Source organism: Oncorhynchus mykiss, chromosome 13 (genome assembly GCF_057628025.1).
Source record: "Oncorhynchus mykiss isolate SJ-2025 chromosome 13, ASM5762802v1, whole genome shotgun sequence".
NCBI classification, from domain to species: domain Eukaryota; kingdom Metazoa; phylum Chordata; class Actinopteri; order Salmoniformes; family Salmonidae; genus Oncorhynchus; species Oncorhynchus mykiss.
This window is the reverse complement of record NC_143034.1, coordinates 13,682,501-13,706,472: the sequence shown is the minus strand read 5'-3', so window position 1 is coordinate 13,706,472 and position 23,972 is coordinate 13,682,501. Positions and strand designations below refer to the sequence as shown.

At 49.3% G+C, this 23,972-nt stretch overlaps 1 protein-coding gene across 1 annotated transcript in view; it reads right to left on the bottom strand.

Annotated features, from left to right (window-relative positions):
- Positions 1-10,549: 10,549 nt before the first annotated feature.
- Positions 10,550-23,972, bottom strand: part of LOC110518939 (mitochondrial adenyl nucleotide antiporter SLC25A23) — a 26,344-nt gene continuing 12,921 nt past the window's right edge. Inside the window, 10 exon segments of the mRNA XM_090195243.1 lie at positions 10,550-10,795; positions 11,223-11,370; positions 12,091-12,099; positions 12,102-12,260; positions 12,487-12,600; positions 15,850-16,023; positions 16,863-17,021; positions 17,751-17,862; positions 20,021-20,108; positions 20,446-20,572. Coding sequence (XP_090051369.1) covers positions 10,608-10,795; positions 11,223-11,370; positions 12,091-12,099; positions 12,102-12,260; positions 12,487-12,600; positions 15,850-16,023; positions 16,863-17,021; positions 17,751-17,862; positions 20,021-20,108; positions 20,446-20,572 — 1,278 coding nt within the window. The 3' untranslated portion in view covers positions 10,550-10,607.

Genomic DNA, 23,972 nt, shown 5'->3' with positions numbered 1-23,972 from the left:
AGAAGCGGGAAGATGAGAAAGGCGAAGTGTGGGGAGGGCGCAGAAAGTGGGCATCAAACCTTCTAGCAGTCTTCCCTCCTAAAGTAACCAATCGGTGATTGCGAAGGAGGCGGTGAAGAATTACAGACACAAATCTTACTGGTTTACTGCCTCGAACGTAGGCCCTATTGACCAGGGCAGGGAGATACTTGATTGACAGTTCAGCTTCGACCAATCATCTGTAGGCGCTTTTTGAAGAGCCAATCGGAGTTTGAAGAATGGTCAAGTTGACCAATGTGCTTACAGAAACAACCTTTCCATTATTGATTGATGTTTGTAACGACCAATACCCATTTGGGGGCAACAATGAGCTCTTTCAGCTCGTAAAACACTCACCATCAATCAACCTTGCGCTATCTCAAAAGTCGAAAACACAGATGAAAGCAACAAAGCGGAAACTTTGACTTCGTTTTTGGTACCTTTGCTATAAATATTAGCCTGGTCCCAGATCTGTTGTGATTTTGCCTACTCCGTTGTCAAGCCAAATAGCGTGACAATTCCATAAGGAGTTGGCAAGAGAGCTGAACCAGACTAGCACCCAGGCTAACAGCATTCAGCCATGCCATTTAAATATTAGTGACCTAGCTACTTATGTTAGCTGATAGACATACCACTGTCCAATTTTAGTGTCCCAAATGGCACCCTATTTCCCATATAGTGCACACATTTTGACCAGAGGAATGGTCAAGTAGTGTACTATATAGGGGGAATGGTCTATGGTCTAAAGTAGTGTACTATATAGGGTGAATGGTCTAAAGTAGTGTACTATATAGGGGGAATGGTCTCTGGTCTAAAGTAGGTAACTATATATTTTGTGGTCCCGAGTGGCGCAGTGGTCTTAGGCACTGAATCTCAGTGCTAGAGGTGTCACTACAGACCCTGGTTCAATCCCGGGCTGTATCACAACCGGCTGTGATTGGGAATCCCATAGGGCGGTGCACAATTGGCTAGCGTTGTCCAGGTTAGGAGAGGGTTTGGCCGGGGTAGGCCGTCACTGTAAAAACATAATTTGTTCTTAACTGACTTGCCTAGTTCAATAAAAATAATAATATAGGGGGATGGTCTCTGGTCTAAAGAAGGGCACTATATTGGGCAATTTGGGACATCACAATATATATTTTCATACATAATGACACCACACCAACAGCAACTTCAAACTACCAGTACTTTTCTTCTGATGAAAGAGCACCATGGCATTACTTTAGATCAAGGCTCTCTTGTGCATGGCAGATGTCCCCCATTCACAATACTCAGAACAGAATCCCCCCATTCACAATACTCAGAACAGAACCACCCCCATTCACAATACTCAGAACAGAACCCCCCCATTCACAATACTCAGAACAGAACCCCCCATTCACAATACTCCGAACAGAACCCCACCATTCACAATACTCAGAACAGAACCCACCATTCACAACACTCAGAACAGAACCCCTCCATTCACAACACTCAGAACAGAACCCCCCCCATTCACAATACTCAGAACAGAACCCCACCATTCACAATACTCAGAACAGAACCCCTCCATTCACAACACTCAGAACAGAACCCCCCATTCACAATACTCAGAACAGAACCCCCCATTCACAATACTCAGAACAGAACCCCCCCATTCACAACACTCAGAACAGAACCCCTCCATTCACAACACTCAGAACAGAACCCCCCCCATTCACAATACTCAGAACAGAACCCCACCATTCACAATACTCAGAACAGAACCCCTCCATTCACAACACTCAGAACAGAACCCCCCATTCACAATACTCAGAACAGAACCCCTATTCACAATACTTAGAACAGAACCCCCCCATTCACAATACTCAGAACAGAACCCCCTATTCACAATACTTAGAACAAAACACCCCATTCACAATACTCAGAACAGAACCCCACCATTCACAATACTCCGAACAGAACCCCTATTCACAATACTCAGAACAGAACCCCCCCATTCACAATACTCAGAACAGAACCCCCCATTCACAATACTCAGAACAGAACCCCATTCACAATACTCAGAACAGAACCCCCATTCACAATACTCAGAACAGAACCCCCCCATTCACAATACTCAGAACAGAACCCACCATTCACAATACTCAGAACAGAACCCACCATTCACAATACTCAGAACAGAACCCCTCCATTCACAACACTCAGAACAGAACCCCCCCATTCACAATACTCAGAACAGAACCCCCCCATTCACAATACTCAGAACAGAACCCCCATTCACAATACTCAGAACAGAACCCCCCATTCACAATACTCCGAACAGAACCCCCATTCACAATACTCCGAACAGAACCCCCCCATTCACAATACTCAGAACAGAACCCCCATTCACAATACTCCGAACAGAACCCCCCCATTCACAATACTCAGAACAGAACCCCCTATTCACAATACTTAGAACAGAACCCCCTATTCACAATACTTAGAACAGAACCCCCCCATTCACAATACTCAGAACAGAACCCCTATTCACAATACTTAGAACAAAACACCCCATTCACAATACTCAGAACAGTACCCCACCATTCACAATACTCCGAACAGAACCCCTATTCACAATACTCAGAACAGAACCCACCCATTCACAATACTCAGAACAGAACCCCTCCATTCACAACACTCAGAACAGAACCCCCCATTCACAATACTCAGAACAGAACCCCCATTCACAATACTTAGAACAGAACCCCCTATTCACAATACTTAGAACAGAACCCCCCCATTCACAATACTCAGAACAGAACCCCCTATTCACAATACTTAGAACAAAACACCCCATTCACAATACTCAGAACAGAACCCCACCATTCACAATACTCAGAACAGAACCCCCATTCACAATACTCAGAACAGAACCCCCATTCACAATACTCAGAACAGAACCCCCCCATTCACAATACTCAGAACAGAACCCACCCATTCACAATACTCAGAACAGAACCCACCATTCACAATACTCAGAACAGAACCCCTCCATTCACAACACTCAGAACAGAACCCCCCCATTCACAATACTCAGAACAGAACCCCCCCATTCACAATACTCAGAACAGAACCCCCATTCACAATACTCAGAACAGAACCCCACCATTCACAACATTCAGAACAGAACCCCCCATTCACAATACTCCGAACAGAACCCCCATTCACAATACTCAGAACAGAACCCCCCCATTCACAATACTCCGAACAGAACCCCCCCATTCACAATACTCAGAACAGAACCCCCTATTCACAATACTTAGAACAGAACCCCCTATTCACAATACTTAGAACAGAACCCCCCCATTCACAATACTCAGAACAGAACCCCCTATTCACAATACTTAGAACAAAACACCCCATTCACAATACTCAGAACAGTACCCCACCATTCACAATACTCCGAACAGAACCCCTATTCACAATACTCAGAACAGAACCCCCCCATTCACAATACTCAGAACAGAACCCCCCATTCACAATACTCAGAACAGAACCCCCATTCACAATACTCAGAACAGAACCCCCATTCACAATACTCAGAACAGAACCCCCCCATTCACAATACTCAGAACAGAACCCCCCCATTCACAATACTCAGAACAGAACCCCCCCATTCACAATACTCAGAACAGAACCCCCCCATTCACAATACTCAGAACAGAACCCCCATTCACAACACTCAGAACAGAACCCCCCCATTCACAATACTCAGAACAGAACCCCTCCATTCACAATACTCAGAACAGAACCCCCCCATTCACAATACTCAGAACAGAACCCCCCCATTCACAATACTCAGAACAGAACCCCCATTCACAACACTCAGAACAGAACCCCCATTCACAATACTCAGAACAGAACCCCCCCATTCACAATACTCAGAACAGAACCCCCCAACTAGTAGGCTGCACAAATGGCACCCTACCCCTAATAAAAATAGTGCACTACGTTTTAGTGCACCGAATAGGATGCTATTTGGGCCGCATCCACAGGCTTCAACTCAAAAATCACCTCACAAGTAATAATCATGAACATGTCCAAGTCATTGGACTCATATTGCAGTCATTGGACTCATAGTGAAGTCATTGGACTAATATTGCAGTCATTGGACTCATAGTGAAGTCATTGGACTCATAGTGAAGTCATTGGACTCATATTGAAGTCATTGGACTCATAGTGAAGTCATTGGACTCATAGTGAAGTCATTGGACTAATATTGCAGTCATTGGACTCATAGTGAAGGACTCATAGTGAAGTCATTGGACTCATAGTGAAGGACTCATAGTGAAGTCATTGGACTCATAGTGAAGTCATTGGACTCATAGTGAAGTCATTGGACTCATAGTGAAGGACTCATAGTGAAGTCATTGGACTCATAGTGAAGTCATTGGACTCATATTGAAGTCATTGGACTCATAGTGAAGTCATTGGGCTCATATTGAAGTCCTTGTTATGATATAACCTCATACACATAAACCAACTAAATAAATACACAATGGTAATATGGAAGTTATTCAGAAGAGGGAAGAATAACACAGTCTTGGCAGTTTGGTTGATTTGGCATTCTGGAGTTTTATCATATTTTTTTGTGAGACAAAAATCACACCTACTCGCTGTACACACACACACACACACACACACACACACACACACACACACACACACACACACACTGACACACACGTAAAAGGGGGACCACCTCTGAGTCGTATCATCATGGTGATGACATCAGCGCGTGTCTGTGTTCTATTGGCTTTAGTACTTGATTAAACCATGCATCTCTAACTATTTACGCACTTTGATAAAACTCTTGATAAAACTCTTTGTTGAAACGTACCACAGTAACTGGGATTCAGAAAAAAACTCAAGTTTCAATATAAGGTTTTGCAAAATCCAGTAATTTCCCCCCAAATTCCCAGGTTGGAGGATTATGGATGTTGTGCTTATTTCTGTCTGATTCCAGAAAAATTCCAACCAGGATTTCTGGAAAATCAGGGAATTTGGGGAAAGTTCCTGAAATTTTGCAACCCTAAATACAGTACAAGGTTTAATGTGCTTGTTTCTCATCCGGCTGTCTAAAATGTCCTTACAGCATTATAATTTAAAATAATCTCGTAGGCAGAGGTTTATTTAAATCCTGTGTCCACAAGCACATCCCAATCTTTTCAGATCATCGAAAGAAAGACTTCGACACCTCGTCTTCTCCTCTTCCTCATCCTCTTCTTCCACCTACGATGAGTCATGGCAGGTAGATTGCTACTGGTCCTTTTTTCATTGTGAAAAGTTCTCAAGTCACCATGGTTCCAATATGAAAAGTTCTAGAAGTCCTGGTGGTTCCAATATGAACAGTTCTAGAAGTCCTGGTGGTTCCAATATGAACAGTTCTAGAAGTCCTGGTGGTTCCAATATGAAAAGTTCTAGAAGCCCTGGTGGTTCCAATATGAAAAGTTCTAGAAGTCCTGGTGGTTCCAATATGAAAAGTTCTAGAAGTCCTGGTGGTTCCAAGGTTCCAGTGGCGTATCCCTTCCTTCTTCAGGACCAACCAACCACACAACATGGAGATGGTGTCATCCTATCCCAGAGATTTCTCTATTCTCCACCTAAAGATTCATGGGGGAAAAGGTCATATTGTGATCCTTCTCTTGAGGCGTTGTCAGTAGTGAAATGGTAAAGGGTTTTGTTTTTGGTCAAAGTCTTGAAGCACCGTTAGTTGTCAAACACGTCCTCGCCCGTTGTTAATGCGGAGAGAGAAAAGCCCAACCCAGTAGTCGAGAAGCTAGTCGGCTAGTTTTCAAAACCAGAAACACCTCCACATGCAGCGCAGGCCGAGTAAAACGTCACACGTGTTGTCATAGAAACCATGTTGACACTTGCAACCACAAAGCTTCCACACGGTTAGACATCACTTGGGTGCAGGACCTGAGATCTCTCTCTGTTATTTGATTCATTCCTCCCTTTCTCTCTCTCCCTCCTTTGTTCCCTCCCTCCGCCTCCTCTCACTGTGTCTTTAGGTGTGGTCCTGCAACAAGCCCATAGCTGCCACACACTGGTCTGTCTCATCTCCATCCCTCCCTCCCTCCGTCTCCTCTCACTGTGTCTTTAGGTGTGGTCCTGCAACAAGCCCATAGCTGCCACACACTGGTCTGTCTCATCTCCATCCCTCCCTCCCTCCGTCTCCTCTCACTGTGTCTTTAGGTGTGGTCCTGCAACAAGCCCATAGCTGCCACACACTGGTCTGTCTCATCTCCATCCCTCCCTCCCTCCGCCTCCTCTCACTGTGTCTTTAGGTGTGGTCCTGCAACAAGCCCATAGCTGCCACACACTGGTCTGTCTCGTCTCCATCCCTCCCTCCCTCCGCCTCCTCTCACTGTGTCTTTAGGTGTGGTCCTGCAACAAGCCCATAGCTGCCACACACTGGTCTGTCTCGTCTCCATCCCTCCCTCCTTCCGCCTCCTCTCACTGTGTCTTTAGGTGTGGTCCTGCAACAAGCCCATAGCTGCCACACACTGGTCTGTCTCATCTCCATCCCTCCCTCCCTCCGCCTCCTCTCACTGTGTCTTTAGGTGTGGTCCTGCAACAAGCCCATAGCTGTCACATACTGGTCTGTCTCATCTCCATCCCTCCCTCCCTCCGTCTCCTCTCACTGTGTCTTTAGGTGTGGTCCTGCAACAAGCCCATAGCTGCCACATACTGGTCTGTCTCATCTCCATCCCTCCCTCCCTCTGCCTCCTCTCACTGTGTCTTTAGGTGTGGTCCTGCAACAAGCCCATAGCTGCCACACACTGGTCTGTCTCATCTCCATCCCTCCCTCCCTCCGTCTCCTCTCACTGTGTCTTTAGGTGTGGTCCTGCAACAAGCCCATAGCTGCCACACACTGGTCTGTCTCGTCTCCATCCCTCCCTCCCTCCGTCTCCTCTCACTGTGTCTTTAGGTGTGGTCCTGCAACAAGCCCATAGCTGCCACACACACTGGTCTGACTCATCTCCATCCCTCCCTCCCTCCGTCTCCTCTCACTGTGTCTTTAGGTGTGGTCCTGCAACAAGCCCATAGCTGCCACACACTGGTCTGTCTCGTCTCCATCCCTCTCTCTCTCTCACCTCATTCTCTCCCCCACTCAAATGCATCTACGATCCCTCCCTCCAGCATCTCCCTCCCTCCCTCCCTCTCTTTCCCTTCTTCTTTCATCTTATTCTCTCCAAGGCATCTATGATATCTCTCTTCCTCCCTCTCTCCACCCCCCCTCGTCCCTCATCTGCATCTCTCCACCCCCCCTTCCTCATCTGTATCTCTCCACCACCTCCTTCCTCATCTGTATCTCTCCACCCTCCTCCTTCCTCATCTGTATCTCTCCACCCCCCCTCCTCCTTCCTCATCTGTATCTCTCCACCCCCCCTCCTCCTTCCTCATCTGTATCTCTCCACCCCCCCTCCTCCTTCCTCATCTGTATCTCTCCACCGCCCCTCCTTCCTCATCTGCATCTCTCCACCCTCCCTCCTTCCTCATCTGTATCTCCCCCCACCTTCCTCATCTGTATCTCTCCACCCCCCCTCCTCCTTCCTCATCTGTATCTCTCCACCCCCCCTCCTTCCTCATCTGCATCTCTCCACCCTCCCTCCTTCCTCATCTGTGTCTCTCCATCCCCCCTCCTCCTCCCTCATCTCCATCTCTCCACCCCCTCCTCCTTCCTCATCTGCATCTCTCCACCCCCCATCCTTCCTCATCTGTATCTCTCCACCCCCCTCCTCCTTCCTCATCTGCATCTCTCCACCCCCATCCTTCCTCATCTGTATCTCTCCACCCCTCCTCCTTCCTCATCTGCATCTCTCCACCCCCCCACCTTCCTCATCTGCATCTCTCCACCCCTCCTCCTTCCTCATCTGCATCTCTCCACCCACCCCCCCTCCTTCCTCATCTGCATCTCTCCACCCCTCCTCCTTCCTCATCTGCATCTCTCCACCCCTCCTCCTTCCTCATCTGCATCTCTCCACCCCCCCTCCTTCCTCATCTGCAGCTCTCCACCCCCCCCTCCTTCCTCATCTGCATCTCTCCACCCCCTCCTTCCTCATCTGCATCTCTCCACCCACCCCCCCTCCTTCCTCATCTGCATCTCTCCACCCCTCCTCCTTCCTCATCTGCATCTCTCCACCCCTCCTCCTTCCACATCTGCATCTCTCCACCCCTCCTCCTTCCTCATCTGCATCTCTCCACCCCTCCTCCTTCCTCATCTGCATCTCTCCACCCCCTCCTTCCTCATCTGCATCTCTCCACCCACCCCCCCTCCTTCCTCATCTGCATCTCTCCACCCCTCCTCCTTCCTCATCTGCATCTCTCCACCCCTCCTCCTTCCTCATCTGTATCTCTCCACCCCCTCCTTCCTCATCTGTATCTCTCCACCCACCCTCCTTCCTCATCTGCATCTCTCCACCCCCCATCCTTCCTCATCTGTATCTCTCCACCCCTCCTCCTTCCTCATCTGCATCTCTCCACCCCCCCACCTTCCTCATCTGCATCTCTCCACCCCTCCTCCTTCCTCATCTGCATCTCTCCACCCACCCCCCCTCCTTCCTCATCTGCATCTCTCCACCCCTCCTCCTTCCTCATCTGCATCTCTCCACCCCTCCTCCTTCCTCATCTGCATCTCTCCACCCCCCCTCCTTCCTCATCTGCAGCTCTCCACCCCCCCCTCCTTCCTCATCTGCATCTCTCCACCCCCTCCTTCCTCATCTGCATCTCTCCACCCACCCCCCCTCCTTCCTCATCTGCATCTCTCCACCCCTCCTCCTTCCTCATCTGCATCTCTCCACCCCTCCTCCTTCCTCATCTGCATCTCTCCACCCCTCCTCCTTCCTCATCTGCATCTCTCCACCCCTCCTCCTTCCTCATCTGCATCTCTCCACCCCCTCCTTCCTCATCTGCATCTCTCCACCCACCCCCCTCCTTCCTCATCTGCATCTCTCCACCCCTCCTCCTTCCTCATCTGCATCTCTCCACCCCTCCTCCTTCCTCATCTGTATCTCTCCACCCCCTCCTTCCTCATCTGTATCTCTCCACCCACCCTCCTTCCTCATCTGCATCTCTCCACCCCCCCTCCTTCCTCATCTGTATCTCTCCACCCCCCCTCCTTCCTCATCTGCATCTCTCCACTCCCCTCCTCCTTCCTCATCTGCATCTCTCCACCCCACATCCTTCCTCATCTGTATCTCTCCACCCCTCCTCCTTCCTCATCTGCATCTCTCCACCCCTCCTCCTTCCTCATCTGCATCTCTCCACCCCCCTCCTTCCTCATCTACATCTCTCCACCCCCCTCTTTCCTCATCTGCATCTCTCCCTCCCCTCTCTCCACCCCCCCTCCTTCCTCATCTGCATCTCTCCACCCCCTCCTTCCTCATCTGCATCTCTCCACCCCCCCACCTTCCTCATCTGCATCTCTCCACCCCCCCTCCTTCCTCATCTGCATCTCTCCACCCACCCCCCCTCCTTCCTCATCTGCATCTCTCCACCCCCCCACCTTCCTCATCTGCATCTCTCCACCCCCTCCTTCCTCATCTGCATCTCTCCACCCCCCCACCTTCCTCATCTGCATCTCTCCACCCCCCCTCCTACCTCATCTGCATCTCTCCACCCACCCCCCCTCCTTCCTCATCTCCATCTCCCCACTCCCCCACCTTCCTCATCTGCATCTCTCCACCCCCCCACCTTCCTCATCTGCATCTCTCCACCCCCTCCTTCCTCATCTGCATCTCTCCACCCCCCCACCTTCCTCATCTGCATCTCTCCACCCCCCCACCTTCCTCATCTGCATCTCTCCACCCCCTCCTTCCTCATCTGCATCTCTCCACCCCCCCACCTTCTTCATCTGCATCTCTCCACCCCCCCTCCTTCCTCATCTGCATCTCTCCACCCCCCCACCTTCTTCATCTGCATCTCTCCACCCCCCCTCCTTCCTCATCTGCATCTCTCCACCCACCCCCCCTCCTTCCTCATCTGCATCTCTCCACCCCCCTCCTTCCTCATCTGCATATCTCCACCCACCCCCCCTCCTTCCTCATCTGCATCTCTCCACCCCCCCACCTTCCTCATCTGCATCTCTCCACCCCCCCTCCTTCCTCATCTGCATCTCTCCACCCACCCCCCCCTCCTTCCTCATCTGCATCTCTCCACCCCCCCACCTTCCTCATCTGCATCTCTCCACCCCCCCACCTTCCTCATCTGCATCTCTCCACCCCCTCCTTCCTCATCTGCATCTCTCCACCCCCCCACCTTCCTCATCTGCATCTCTCCACCCCCCCTCCTTCCTCATCTGCATCTCTCCACCCCCCCTCCTTCCTCATCTGCATCTCTCCACCCCCTCCTTCCTCATCTGCATCTCTCCACCCCCCATCCTTCCTCATCTGCATCTCTCCACCCCCTCCTTCCTCATCTGCATCTCTCCACCCCCTCCTTCCTCATCTGCATCTCTCCACCCCCTCCTTCCTCATCTGCATCTCTCCACCCCCCTCCTTCCTCATCTGCATCTCTCCACCCCCTCCTTCCTCATCTGCATCTCTCCACCCCCTCCTTCCTCATTTGCATCTCTCCACCCCCAGGACTTTCCTCATGTGTTCATAGACTACGTAGGAGATGCTGACGGCGGGGATGACTTTCAGGAAGTTGGGGGCGATGCCGCGGTAGAGGCCAGCCACGCCCTCCTGGGTCACAATGTTCTGGAACAGACCTAGCATGGAGAGCTGAGGGCCGCCCTTCACAGAGGCTGGAGGAGGAGAGGAGGAAGAGGAAGAGGAAGAGGAGAGGGAGGAGGAGGGAGGGAGAGGAGGATAGGAAGAGGAGGAGGAGGGAGGGAGAGAAGAGAAGAGAGAGCAGATGCACACATGGGGAAAAGTGACAGGTAGATAAATGTAGTTTATCTCACACACCCAAGCCCTGCCCCCCACCTCCCCCTCTCACACAGCCCTGCCCCCCCACCTCCCCCTCTCACACACCCAAGCCCTGCCCCCCCACCTCCCACTCTCACACAGCCCTGCCCCCCACCTCCCCCTCTCACACAGCACTGCCCCCCCACCTCCCCCTCTCACACACCCAAGCCCTGCCCCCCCACCTCCCCCTCTCACACACCCAAGCCCTGCCCCCCCACCTCCCTCTCTCACACAGCCCTGCCCCCCCACCTCCCCCTGTCTCACCCTGTGCCTGCATGCGTGTTCTGACCAGAGCCAGAGGGTAACTGGCTAGCTGACCACAGGTACTGGACATGGTTCCACACCCCACCAACACCACAACACCTGGGTCTACTGAATCTGTGTGCCTCGCTAGCCACGCATTCTTAATAGTCTGGGAGAGGGAAGTGAGGGGAGAGAGGGGAGAGAGAGAGAGGGAGAGAGAGGGGGGAGAGAGAGAGGGGGAGAGAGAGTGTAGAGAGTGATGGGGAGGGAATAAGGGGAGAGAGAGTGTAGAGAGAGAGAGAGAGAGAGAGGGGGAGAGAGAGTGTAGAGAGAGAGGGAGAGGAAGAGAGATAGGGGGAGGAGATGAGGGGAGAGAGTGTGAGGAGGGATGAGGGGAGGGAATGAGGGAAGGGGATTGGGGAGAGAGAGGGTAGAGAGAGAGAGAGAGAGAGGGGAGAGAGTGTAGAGAGAGAGAGGGAGAGGAGAGAGAGAGGGGGAGGGGAGTGGGGAGAGAGAGGAGGGAGGAGGTGGGAGTGTAGAGAGAGAGAGAGAGAGAGGGGGAGAGAGAGTGTAGAGAGAGAGGGAGAGGGAGATGGGAGAGAGAGAGGGAGAGAGATGAGTGAGAGAGAGAGAGAGAGAGGATGAGAGAGGGAGAGAGAGGGAGCAGGGAGAGGGAGAGAGAGCGAGGGAGAGAGAAAGGGGAGAGAGGGGAGAGAGAGAAGGAGAGAGGGGAGAGAGAGAGAGAGAGAGAGAGAGGGAGGGAGAGGAGAGAGAGAGGGTGAGTGAGAGAGGGAGGGAAGAGAGAGAGGGTGAGAGAGAGAGAGAGAGGCATACATAAGTGATATATTCCCTCACACACACACCCTCCCCCATTCCCCCTCACACACACCTCGTAGACGCGGAGAGGTCAATGCCAGCGTAGGGTATGATGCCTATGATGTTGGGTACATATCCTTTGTAGAAGGCCATGATGCCCTCCCTGTGGAGGATCTGTCTGGCACAGTCTAACACACTGGTGTACTGGCCTGTCTTCCCCAGGTCAGGACGAGTCTTCAGGACCTGGGGGAGGGAGGGAGGGAGGGAGGGAGGAGGGAGGGAGGGTGGGAGGGGGGAGGGAGGGAGGTGAATTTGTGTATTTTCGAGTGTGTGTGTGTGCTGAAGTGCATGCGTAAATTTTCGTGTGTATTTGACTGTGTGTGTGTGTGTACATTATTTTAGTGTGTGTATGTGTATTTTAATGTGTGTGCTTATGTGTATTTTTGAGTGTGAGTGTGTGTGCTCTAACCTCCATAGGGTAGATGGCTGTCTGAGCGGTAGCTCCTGCTAACGACCCAGCTACAAACCTCTCATGAACCCTCAGAGGTCCCCTCTCCTTACTGCCACGCATCCACCTCTTAATCTACAGAGAGAGAGAGACAGAGAGACAGAGAGAGAGACGGGAGAGAGAGAGAGCGAGAGAGATAGAGAGAGAGAGAGAGAGACAGAGAGAGAGAGAGGGGGAGAGAGAGAGAGAGAGAGAGAGACAGAGAGAGAGAGAGAGACACAGAGAGAGAGAGAGAGAGAGACAGAGAGAGAGAGAGAGAGAGAGGGGGGGGGTCGAGAGCGGGAGAGAGAGAGAGAGAGAGAGAGAGACAGAGAGAGAGAGAGAGAGAGAGAGAGAGAGGGGGAGAGAGAAGCAGAGAGAGAGAGAGAGAGAGGGGGGGAGAGAGACGGAGACAGAGAGTCAGAGAGAGAGAGACAGCAGTGGATGATTGATGTGAAAGTGACAGATGTCAGAAAGATCAGGAACAGGAGGGTGTAGTGTGGTGTGGTGTGGTGTAGTGTGGTGTGGTGTAGTATAGTGATTAGTGTGGTGTAGTGTAGTGTAGTGTGTTGTAGTGTAGTGTGTAGTGTAGTGTAGTGTAGTGTAGAGTAGAGTAGTGTAGTGTAGTGTAGTGTGTTGTAGTGTAGTGTAGTGTAGTGTGGTGTAGTGTAGTGTGGTGTAGTGTAGTGTAGAGTAGTGTGGTGTAGTGTAGTGTGGTGTAGTGTAGAGTAGTGTGGTGTAGTGTAGTGTAGTGTGGTGTAGTGTAGTGTGGTGTAGTGTAGAGTAGTGTGGTGTAGTGTAGTGTAGTGTGGTGTAGTGTAGTGTAGTGTGGTGTAGTGTGGGGTAGTGTGGTGTAGTGTGGGGTAGTGTGGTGTAGTGTGGTGTGGTGTAGTGTGGTATAGTGTAGTGTAGTATGGTGTGGTGTGGTGTAGTGTAGTGTAGTGTAGTGTGGTGTAGTGTAGTGTAGTGTGGTGTAGTGTAGTGTAGTGTGGTGTAGTGTGGGGTAGTGTGGTGTAGTGTGGTGTGGTGTAGTGTGGTATAGTGTAGTGTAGTATGGTGTGGTGTGGTGTAGTGTAGTGTAGTGTAGTGTAGTGTAGTGTAGAGTAGTGTGGTGTAGTGTAGTGTAGTGTAGTGTAGTGTAGAGTAGTGTAGTGTAGTGTAGTGTGGTGTAGTGTAGAGTAGTGTGGTGTAGTGTAGTGTAGTGTGGTGTAGTGTAGTGTGGTGTAGTGTAGTGTAGTGTGGTGTAGTGTAGTGTAGTGTAGTGTGGTGTAGTGTGGGGTAGTGTAGTGTAGTGTAGTGTGGTGTAGTGTGGTGTAGTGTAGTGTAGTGTAGTGTAGAGTAGTGTGGTGTAGTGTAGTGTAGTGTAGTGTAGTGTAGTGTAGTGTAGTGTAGTGTGGTGTAGTGTAGAGTAGTGTGGTGTAGTGTAGTGTAGTGTAGTGTGGTGTAGTGTAGTGTAGTGTAGAGTAGAGTAGTGTAGTGTGGTGTAGTGTAGTGTAGTGTGGTGTAGTGTAGTGTGGTGTAGTGTAGTGTAGTGTGGTGTAGTGTAGTGTAGTGTAGTGTGGTGTAGTGTGGGGTAGTGTAGTGTAGTGTAGTGTGGTGTAGTGTGGTGTAGTGTAGTGTAGTGTAGTGTAGTGTAGTGTAGAGTAGAGTAGTGTAGTGTGGTGTAGTGTAGTGTAGTGTGGTGTAGTGTAGTGTGGTGTAGTGTAGTGTAGTGTGGTGTAGTGTAGTGTAGTGTAGTGTGGTGTAGTGTGGGGTAGTGTAGTGTAGTGTAGTGTGGTGTAGTGTGGTGTAGTGTAGTGTAGTGTAGTGTAGAGTAGTGTGGTGTAGTGTAGTGTAGTGTAGTGTAGTGTAGAGTAGAGTAGTGTAGTGTAGTGTAGTGTGGTGTAGTGTAGAGTAGTGTGGTGTAGTGTAGTGTAGTGTGGTGTAGTGTAGTGTAGTGTGGTGTAGTGTAGTGTAGTGTGGTGTAGTGTAGTGTAGTGTAGTGTGGTGTAGTGTGGGGTAGTGTAGTGTAGTGTGGTGTGGTGTAGTGTAGTGTAGTGTGGTGTAGTGTAGTGTAGTGTGGTGTAGTGTGGGGTAGTGTAGTGTAGTGTAGTGTGGTGTAGTGTGGTATAGTGTAGTGTAGTATGGTGTGGTGTGGTGTAGTGTAGTGTAGTGTAGTGTAGTGTAGTGTGGTGTAGTGTGGGGTAGTATGGTGTGGTGTGGTGTAGTGTAGTGTAGTGTAGTGTAGTGTGGTGTAGAGTAGTGTGGTGTAGTGTAGTGTGGTGTAGTGTGGTGTAGTGTAGTGTAGTGTGGTGTAGTGTAGTGTAGTGTGGTGTAGTGTAGTGTAGTGTGGTGTAGTGTAGTGTAGTGTAGTGTGGTGTAGTGTGGGGTAGTGTAGTGTAGTGTAGTGTGGTGTAGTGTGGTATAGTGTAGTGTAGTATGGTGTGGTGTGGTGTAGTGTAGTGTAGTGTAGTGTAGTGTGGTGTAGTGTGGGGTAGTATGGTGTGGTGTGGTGTAGTGTAGTGTAGTGTAGTGTAGTGTAGTGTGGTGTAGTGTAGTGTAGTGTAGTGTAGTGTAGTGTAGAGTAGTGTAGTGTAGTGTAGTGTGGTGTAGTGTAGAGTAGTGTGGTGTAGTGTAGTGTAGTGTGGTGTAGTGTAGTGTAGTGTGGTGTAGTGTAGTGTAGTGTAGTGTGGTGTAGTGTGGGGTAGTGTAGTGTAGTGTAGTGTGGTGTAGTGTGGTGTAGTGTAGTGTAGTGTAGTGTAGAGTAGTGTGGTGTAGTGTAGTGTAGTGTAGTGTAGTGTAGAGTAGTGTAGTGTAGTGTAGTGTGGTGTAGTGTAGTGTAGTGTAGTGTAGAGTAGTGTGGTGTAGTGTAGTGTGGTGTAGTGTAGAGTAGTGTGGTGTAGTGTAGTGTGGTGTAGTGTGGTGTAGTGTAGTGTAGTGTGGTGTAGTGTAGTGTAGTGTGGTGTAGTGTAGTGTAGTGTGGTGTAGTGTAGTGTAGTGTAGTGTGGTGTAGTGTGGGGTAGTGTAGTGTAGTGTAGTGTGGTGTAGTGTGGTATAGTGTAGTGTAGTATGGTGTGGTGTGGTGTAGTGTAGTGTAGTGTAGTGTAGAGTAGTGTAGTGTAGTGTAGTGTAGTGTAGAGTAGTGTAGTGTAGTGTAGTGTAGTGTAGTGTAGTGTGGTGTAGTGTAGTGTAGTGTAGTGTGGTGTAGTGTGGGGTAGTGTAGTGTAGTGTAGTGTAGTGTAGTGTAGTGTGGTGTAGTGTAGTGTAGTGTAGTGTGGTGTAGTGTGGGGTAGTGTGGGGTAGTGTAGTGTGGTGTAGTGTAGTGTAGTCTAGTTGTCTGTGGCGCCCAGTCCCGCTCCACTCCACCTGTTCGTAGGCCCAGAACTTGATGGCGGTCTCGGGGGCGATCTTCATGACGTTGACCCCGTTGCCCCTCCACAAGGAACTGAATCCCCCCTCCTTCACCATGGCCCTCAGCCCACTGATCATGTTCCCCACCCCAAGGGCCCCTGCAGGGTTCCCCGGGGTCGAGCCATGCACCTGGGGGGACACAGACACAGTGTATCAGGAGGGGTGTCCTAAATGACACCCTCTTTAGTACACTGCTTTTGACACACCCTCTAGACACTCTTATTCAGACCTGACTAGTCGATCATGTCATATAATATTACGAGCCCAGAGTGATCTGGAGTGAACACATGATGTACAGTACACAAGTTAGATAACCACTCTGTAGTTAGAATCTTTCAGTGGTGATACTTCACATCCCCACCAGGGGGAGCTGAATACACATCTCCACCTCAGGACCAGATCTAGGAACAGTTTACCGTCCCCCTATCCTAACCTCAACAATTTAGAGGAGGCATGTGAAGCTGAACTTAGACCAGTGTGTAGGGGCAACTTCATTTCACCAACCACCTTCCTCTCCTCTCCTCTCCTCTCCTCTCCTCTCCTCTCCTCTCCTCTCCTCTCCTCTCCTCTCCTCTAGTCTCCTCCCCTTCCCTCTACTCAACTCTCCCTTCCTCTCCTCTCCTTTCCTCTAGTCTCCTCCCCTTCCCTCTACTCAACTCTACCTTCCTCTCCTCCCCTCCCTTCTCCTCTAGTCTCCTCCCCTCTCCTCTCTTTTCCTCCCCTCTCCTCTAGTCTCCTCCCCTCTCCTCTTAACTTCCCTCCTTTCTTCTAGTCTCCTCCCCTCTCCTCTCTTTTCCTCCCCTCTCCTCTCCTTTCCTCTAGTCTCCTCCCCTTCCCTCTCCTCTCCTCCCTTTTCCTCTCCTCTCCTTTCCTCTCCTCTAGACTCCTACCCTCCATTCTCCTTCTCTCTCCTCTCCCCAAATTCCTGTTCTCCTCTTCTGTCCTCTCTTCCCTTCTCCTCTCCTCACCTGCAGGAAGACTTTAAGGCGGTCCAGTGGGGCGGTGCCGGTCCGGGAGACTGATCCTGCCATAGCTCCAGCCATCAGCTGTCTCCAGACGAACCCTGACTTCTTCTCCTGCTCGGAGAACTCATCAGGACAGGTCAGGTTGTCTCCTATGTCCAGCATCTAGACAGAGAGAGGGGGGAAGGAGGAAGAGGGGTAAGGAGGGAGAGGGGGAAGGGGAAACAGGTAGGGGGAGAAGGGAAAGGTAGGGATGGAGGGGGGAGGAGGGAGAGGAAGGAATGTAGGGGGAGGAGGGAGAGGAAGGGATGGAGGGGGAGGAGGAAGAGGTAGAGATGGAGGGGGGAGGAGGGAGAGGTAGGGATGGAGGGGGAGGAGGGAGAGGTAGGGATGGAGGGGGGAGGAGGGAGATGCAGGGATGGAGGGGGGAGGAGGAGCGGTAGGAGGGGACAGCGGAGGAGGGAGGGGTAGGGGGGAGGGAGGGAGGGGAGGGGGAGGTAGGGATGGAGCGAAAGGGAGAGGAAGAGGGAGGGGGGAGGATGGAGGGAGAGGGAGGGGGGAGGATGGAGGGAGAGGGAGGGGGGAGGATGGAGGGAGAGGGAGGGGGGAGGATGGAGGGAGAGTCATTTGACATTCGACTTAGTTTTACTAAACAACAAAGTTGTCAGACTGATATCCAGGCTACATCTCTGCTGGGTTTCCTGTGTGTGTGTGTGTGTGTGTGTGTGTGTGTGTGTGTGTGTGTGTGTGTGTGTGTGTGTGTGTGTGTGTGTGTGTGTATATATGTGTGTGTGTGTGTGTGTGTGTGTGTGTGTGTGTGTGTGTGTGTGTGTGTGTGTGTGTGTGTGTGTGCGTGTGTGTGTGTGTGTGTGCGTGCGTGTGTACGTGACTCACATGAGAGTGTTTCCAGTAGCGAGAGATGTCTTCCAGACTGTGTATGGGGTTGAACAGGAAGTGATCTCGCCACTCATCCCAGTCAATGGTCATGTTACCATCCCTGTCAATACTGACCAGAGACAGAGAGAATGTTACACATAGCACGACACGTACACACACACACACACGGACGGACACACACACAGACGTACACACACACGGACGGACACACACACACACACACAGACGGACACACTAGGGCTGGCCCCATTTAGTGGACTGGTGGATTGTTCCGGTTGACAGGCTGTTGGTCGACCGACATTTCTTTAGTCCAGCAGTAGCACGTTAGTAAATCTTGTTTTTGTACAAGACACCGTCTGATTGGCTCCTGTCTCAGTGGACTAATCCATTGTGGAGGCCGTGGGGGTGGCACAGTCCATCACTCTAAGACATGTGATGCTGTAATTGAATATAGGTTATATTATGTTAAAATAATGGTGCAACAATAATAAATCGAATATTATTTCATAACAAATGCTCTTTCCCCCGCGTTGGATACGGTCGCTGTCCGCGGTTCTGAAACATCATCTTCAGTGAGCCGTAGAATTGGCACCTTTACCTGACCACAAGTTAGCCAGCATATTGGGATTGAGAACACTGTGGCCAAGGCAGCAGCAGAGACAATGAAACAGCCCTTTTGCCTTGAGCCTAATTGTCTAAGAAAATTGAGGAGAGAGGAAACGATTTAACTAGATAGTTAACTAACTGTTAAATGTCCCAGGCTTTATAAATCATCCATATATGTCTCTACAGAAATAAGACAGATCCTGCTTCTGTCCCCTGTTTGAGTGTTTGTTTAACAACCTACTGATTCCATGAGCACCAAGCCTCATGCAACGGCAAAATGTTGGATAAAGTAATTTCACAGATTCGTCTGTTTTTAATCTTTGCTGTAATAAAGGCTTTCCAAGTGTTTTCCGTTAGAACAGACTGGTTTTACTTATACGTTATTTAGTGTTGTTTACACTGTTCCAAACAGGCAGAACCAAATATATTGTAATCTAACAGCACCTGTTTGTCACACATAATAAACACACAGCTCTAACACACAGCTCTCGCTCCTAAACCTTCCTTTTTCCTGGATCTCCTGTAGTCTCCACAACTAAGTCAAATGTCTTCCACAGATCTGACTTCCCCTTTCCCGCCTGAGCAACCAGTAAACATTAGACCGCTTCCAGCTTCTTTTTCACGTCCTCCGCATCCATTTTGCTGTCACGTGTTACTGTGTTTGGAGTTTGTTATAACCAATTTATTGATGTGATTATGATAGGCTATAGCTCAGGTCCTATTGGTCACATGCATGCGATGCTTACATGTTTCATGTAAAGAAAGCAAGGGTTGAGGGATTGGGGAATGTTGTTCCTAATAGGAACAAGGGTTGAGGGATTAGGGAATGTTGTTCCTAATAGGAACAAGGGTTGAGGGATTAGGGAATGTTGTTCCTAATAGGAACAAGGGTTGAGGGAATAGGAAATGTTGTTCCTGAACAAATTAGATTATTTCGTTAACAGAACTTTTCAGTCAGAAACCAGTAAGAAACTAAACGGCTGAAATGACGTCACAGCTTCAGCACAGACATAAATAAACTCTCAGCTGTGCTGTTGTGCCTTTTCTCTGCAGTAGGGAGAGAGACAACGTGCACCAGTCACACAGACACTTTAACACAGTGTGACCATCGGGCTCTTTCTTCAGCCATTTGTGGATCTTAATTATTTAGTCAAAACAGTGTGCTTAAAGCATCAGACAAGCTCAGCGCAACATGTAGTTGGTTTTATTCAAACACATAGGGGGCGTGTCTGTCTATGTATGGAAAAAAGAAGTTTCAACATTTCAACCAATCGATTGGTCAAAAGAACAGGACGACTCTCGGTCGACCAAGACAAGCCTAGAAGACATACACATACACTTGCATGGACCGACGCAAACACACACACACACAGATGGACACACACCCACACATGCATGGACGAACACACACACACACACACACACACACACACACACACACACACACACACACACACACACACACACACACACACACACACACACACACACACACACACACACACAGTAATAATCATGCAAACTCACAAACATAAATAGTTGTCCGCCAACTCCAATTGTAGAATACAAAGTCATACTAGATTGTGCAATTACAGCACAAATATAACCAGAGTAGACTGTATCATTCCAGCATAGATATGAGTAGAGTAGATTGTACAGACCTCTTCATGATGGTGGCAGCCTCCTTCAGACTCACAGCTATTCCCAGAGTTTGAAGGGACTGCTGAATCTCTGATACATCTATCTCACCTGCAAACACAGTATCCACGTCAGAGTTGGTGTGTGTATTTGACTGTGTGTGTTTTGATTGTGTTTCTCAGTGTGTATTTTATTCACATACCTTACGTACGTACGCAACACAAGAACCCAGTGAGCTTTGTAAAATTGGCTATATTGTATATTTGTATCAAGTTACAAAATGTGGGTCTGCACACGTCTGCGTATCTTAGTTAAACAACTACAGAGGATGTCCATTTATCTCCCTGTGATTCTGGAGCCCCGTACGTAAGACGGGTTCATATTTATCTCCCTGTGATTCTGGAGCCCCGTACGTACGTAAGACGGGTTCATATTTATCTTTACAAACCGTCGTTGTTGCGGTCCAGGCTGAGGAACATGAGTCGGAGCTCTTCCTCGTGGGAGCGGAGGTACTGCCGGAACTCCTGGAAGTCCAACTCTCCATCATTGTTGCTGTCCCCCTCCTTGACAATCTGCTGGGGAGGGGGCACAGAAGGGGGGTGGAGGAGCGGTGTAGGGGCAGAGGTGGTGGTGGAGAGGGGGGTGGAAAGGGGAGGATGTGGTGGGGTTGAAGAGATGGGGGAGTGGAAAGGTGGTGGGGGGAACAGGGTGGAAGGGTGGAGAGGGAATGGAGAGATGTTGGACGAGGAGAGAGAGAGGAGACGTGGGGGAGGAGATGGAGAGGAGGTAGAAGAGTTGCCAACATGGTTAAGAACAGGAGGAAGTGGTGGATGGAATGTTAATGTGGAGGTGAATTGAGAACAGGAGGAAGTGGTGGATGGAATGTTAATGTGGAGGTGAATTAAGAACAGGAGGAAGTGGTGGATGGAATGTTAATGTGGAGGTGAATTGAGAACAGGAGGAAGTGGTGGATGGAATGTTAATGTGGAGGTGAATTAAGAACAGGAGGAAGTGGTGGATGGAATGTTAATGTGGAGGTGAATTAAGAACAGGAGGAAGTGGTGGATGGAATGTTAATGTGGAGGGGAATTAAGAACAGGAGGAAGTGGTGGATGGAATGTTAATGTGGAGGTGAATTAAGAACAGGAGGAAGTGGTGGATGGAATGTTAATGTGGAGGTGAATTAAGAACAGGAGGAAGTGGTGGATGGAATGTTAATGTGGAGGTGAAAGGGGGGAAGATACAAAGCCAGCCGGATGCAAAGACAAGAAGCAAAATCAATACACTGAAACTGACAGACAACCTGAGAAACACAGTTACAAACCACTCTGAGGTCAATCCTGGGTCAGTCACATTACATCACAGACACATTGACATTCCATACATTCCAAATGGTACCCTATATAGTACACTACTCTAGACCAGAGACCATTCCTCCTATATAGTACACTACTCTAGACCAGAGACCATTCCTCCTATATAGTACACTACTCTAGACCAGAGACCATTCCTCCTATATAGTACATTACTCTAGACCAGAGACCATTCCTCCTATATAGTACATTACTCTAGACCAGAGACCATTCCTCCTATATAGTACACTACTCTAGACCAGAGACCATTCCTCCTATATAGTACAGTACTCTAGACCAGAGACCATTCCTACTATTCCTCCAGCTTGATGTACCAGTACACCCCCTGGACAGGACACTAGTCTATCTCCTGTTTCTGTAGGGTGAGGCAGCTTGATGTACCAGTACACCCCCTGGACAGGACACTAGTCTATCTCCTGTTTCTGTAGGGTGAGGCAGCTTGATGTACCAGTACACCCCCTGGACAGGACACTAGTCTATCTCCTGTTTCTGTAGGGTGAGGCAGAATGATGTACCAGTACACCCCCTGGACAGGACACTAGTCTATCTCCTGTTTCTGTAGGGTGAGGCAGCCTGATGTACCAGTACACCCCCTGGACAGGACACTAGTCTATCTCCTGTTTCTGTAGGTTGAGGCAGCTTGATGTACCAGTACACCCCCTGGACAGGACACTAGTCTATCTCCTGTTTCTGTAGGGTGAGGCAGCTTGATGTACCAGTACACCCCCTGGACAGGACACTAGTCTATCTCCTGTTTCTGTAGGGTGAGGCAGAATGATGTACCAGTACACCCCCTGGACAGGACACTAGTCTATCTCCTTTCTGTAGGGTGAGGAAGCCTGATGTACCAGTACACCCCATGGACAGGACACTAGCCTTACGCCCAATCCATCTAATTAATGCTCTCTTTGGTATGACTCAGCCGGAGATCAAACTCCCAACCTTTCAATCTCAGGGCGGCCACTGAGTTGGTCTTTTGACCGTAGCATAGGGCAAGAAGTAGTGCACTATATAGGGAATAGGGTGCCATCAGAGACTCAAGCCGATGTTTGTTAGTCATGGACACAGTAGGCCTGCTCTATAAATCTAGTCCTTCACACAGGTCCAGTCAACCTGTCTGTTTACCAACCTCCCACCAGCCCTACTCCCTCGTTAACAACAGAGCATTATTCTCCCCTGCAGTAAGGCAGCACACACACACACACACACACACACACACCCCACACACACACACACACACACACACACACACACACACACACACACACACACACACACACACCACACACACACACACACACACACACACACACACACACACCACAAACACACACACACACACACATGTTGCCATAGGTAACAGAGTAATCAGTGTTCTCTGCTCCTCAACCCCGGACCACAACTCAACACAACTAACATTCCACAGGAAGAGGAGGAGGAGGGGGAATGGAGGATGAAGAGTAGGAAGAGGGCAAAGGAGATAGGGAATGGAAGAGGACAATGAGGAGGACAGGACGGGAGATGAGGAAGATGAGGAGAGGAAAGAAGGAGAGGTAGGATGAGGGGAGAGAAGGCAGAGTTCTGGGTTGTCGTCAGGGCAACAACAATAATACTCTCAGCCTTCCAAAAATCATCCTTCATGAAAAAGTACTACACAAAACTTCTTAAATGCAGAGACTTGTAGTGAATGTGTAGTTTACTCAAGATACACAAGCAGAGTTGTCTAGTGTTCAGTAGAAAACAGTCGTGTTTCCAGTAGTAATCAGGTAGAGTTGTCTAGTGTTCAGTAGAGAAACAGTTGAAAAACAGTCGTGTTTCCAGTAGTAATCAGGTAGAGTTGTCTAGTGTTCAGTAGGAAAACAGTCGTGTTTCCAGTAGTAATCAGGTAGAGTTGTCTAGTGTTCAGTAGGAAAACAGTCGTGTTTCCAGTAGTAATCAGGTAGAGTTGTCTAGTGTTCAGTAGAAAACAGTTGTGTTTCCAGTAGTAATCAGGTAGAGTTGTCTAGTGTTGAAAACAGTCGTGTTTCCAGTAGTAATCAGGTAGAGTTGTGTAGTTAGTGTTCAGTAGAAAAACAGTCGTGTTTCCAGTAGTAATCAGGTAGTGTTGTCTAGTCTTCAGTAGGAAAACAGTTGTGTTTCCAGTAGTAATCAGGTAGAGTTGTCTAGTGTTGAAAACAGTCGTGTTTCCAGTAGTAATCAGGTAGAGTTGTCTAGTGTTCAGTAGGAAAACAGTTGTGTTTCCAGTAGTAATCAGGTAGAGTTGTCTAGTGTTCAGTGGAAAACAGTTGTGTTTCCAGTAGTAATCAGGTAGAGTTGTGTAGTTAGTGTTCAGTAGGAAAACAGTCGTGTTTCCAGTAGTAATCAGGTAGAGTTGTCTAGTGTTCAGTAGGAAAACAGTTGTGTTTCCAGTAGTAATCAGGTAGAGTTGTGTAGTTAGTGTTCAGTAGGAAAACAGTCGTGTTTCCAGTAGTAATCAGGTAGAGTTGTCTAGTGTTCAGTTGAAAAACAGTCGTGTTTCCAGTAGTAATCAGGTAGTGTTGTCTAGTATTCAGTAGGAAAACAGTCGTGTTTCCAGTAGTAATCAGGTAGAGTTGTCTAGTGT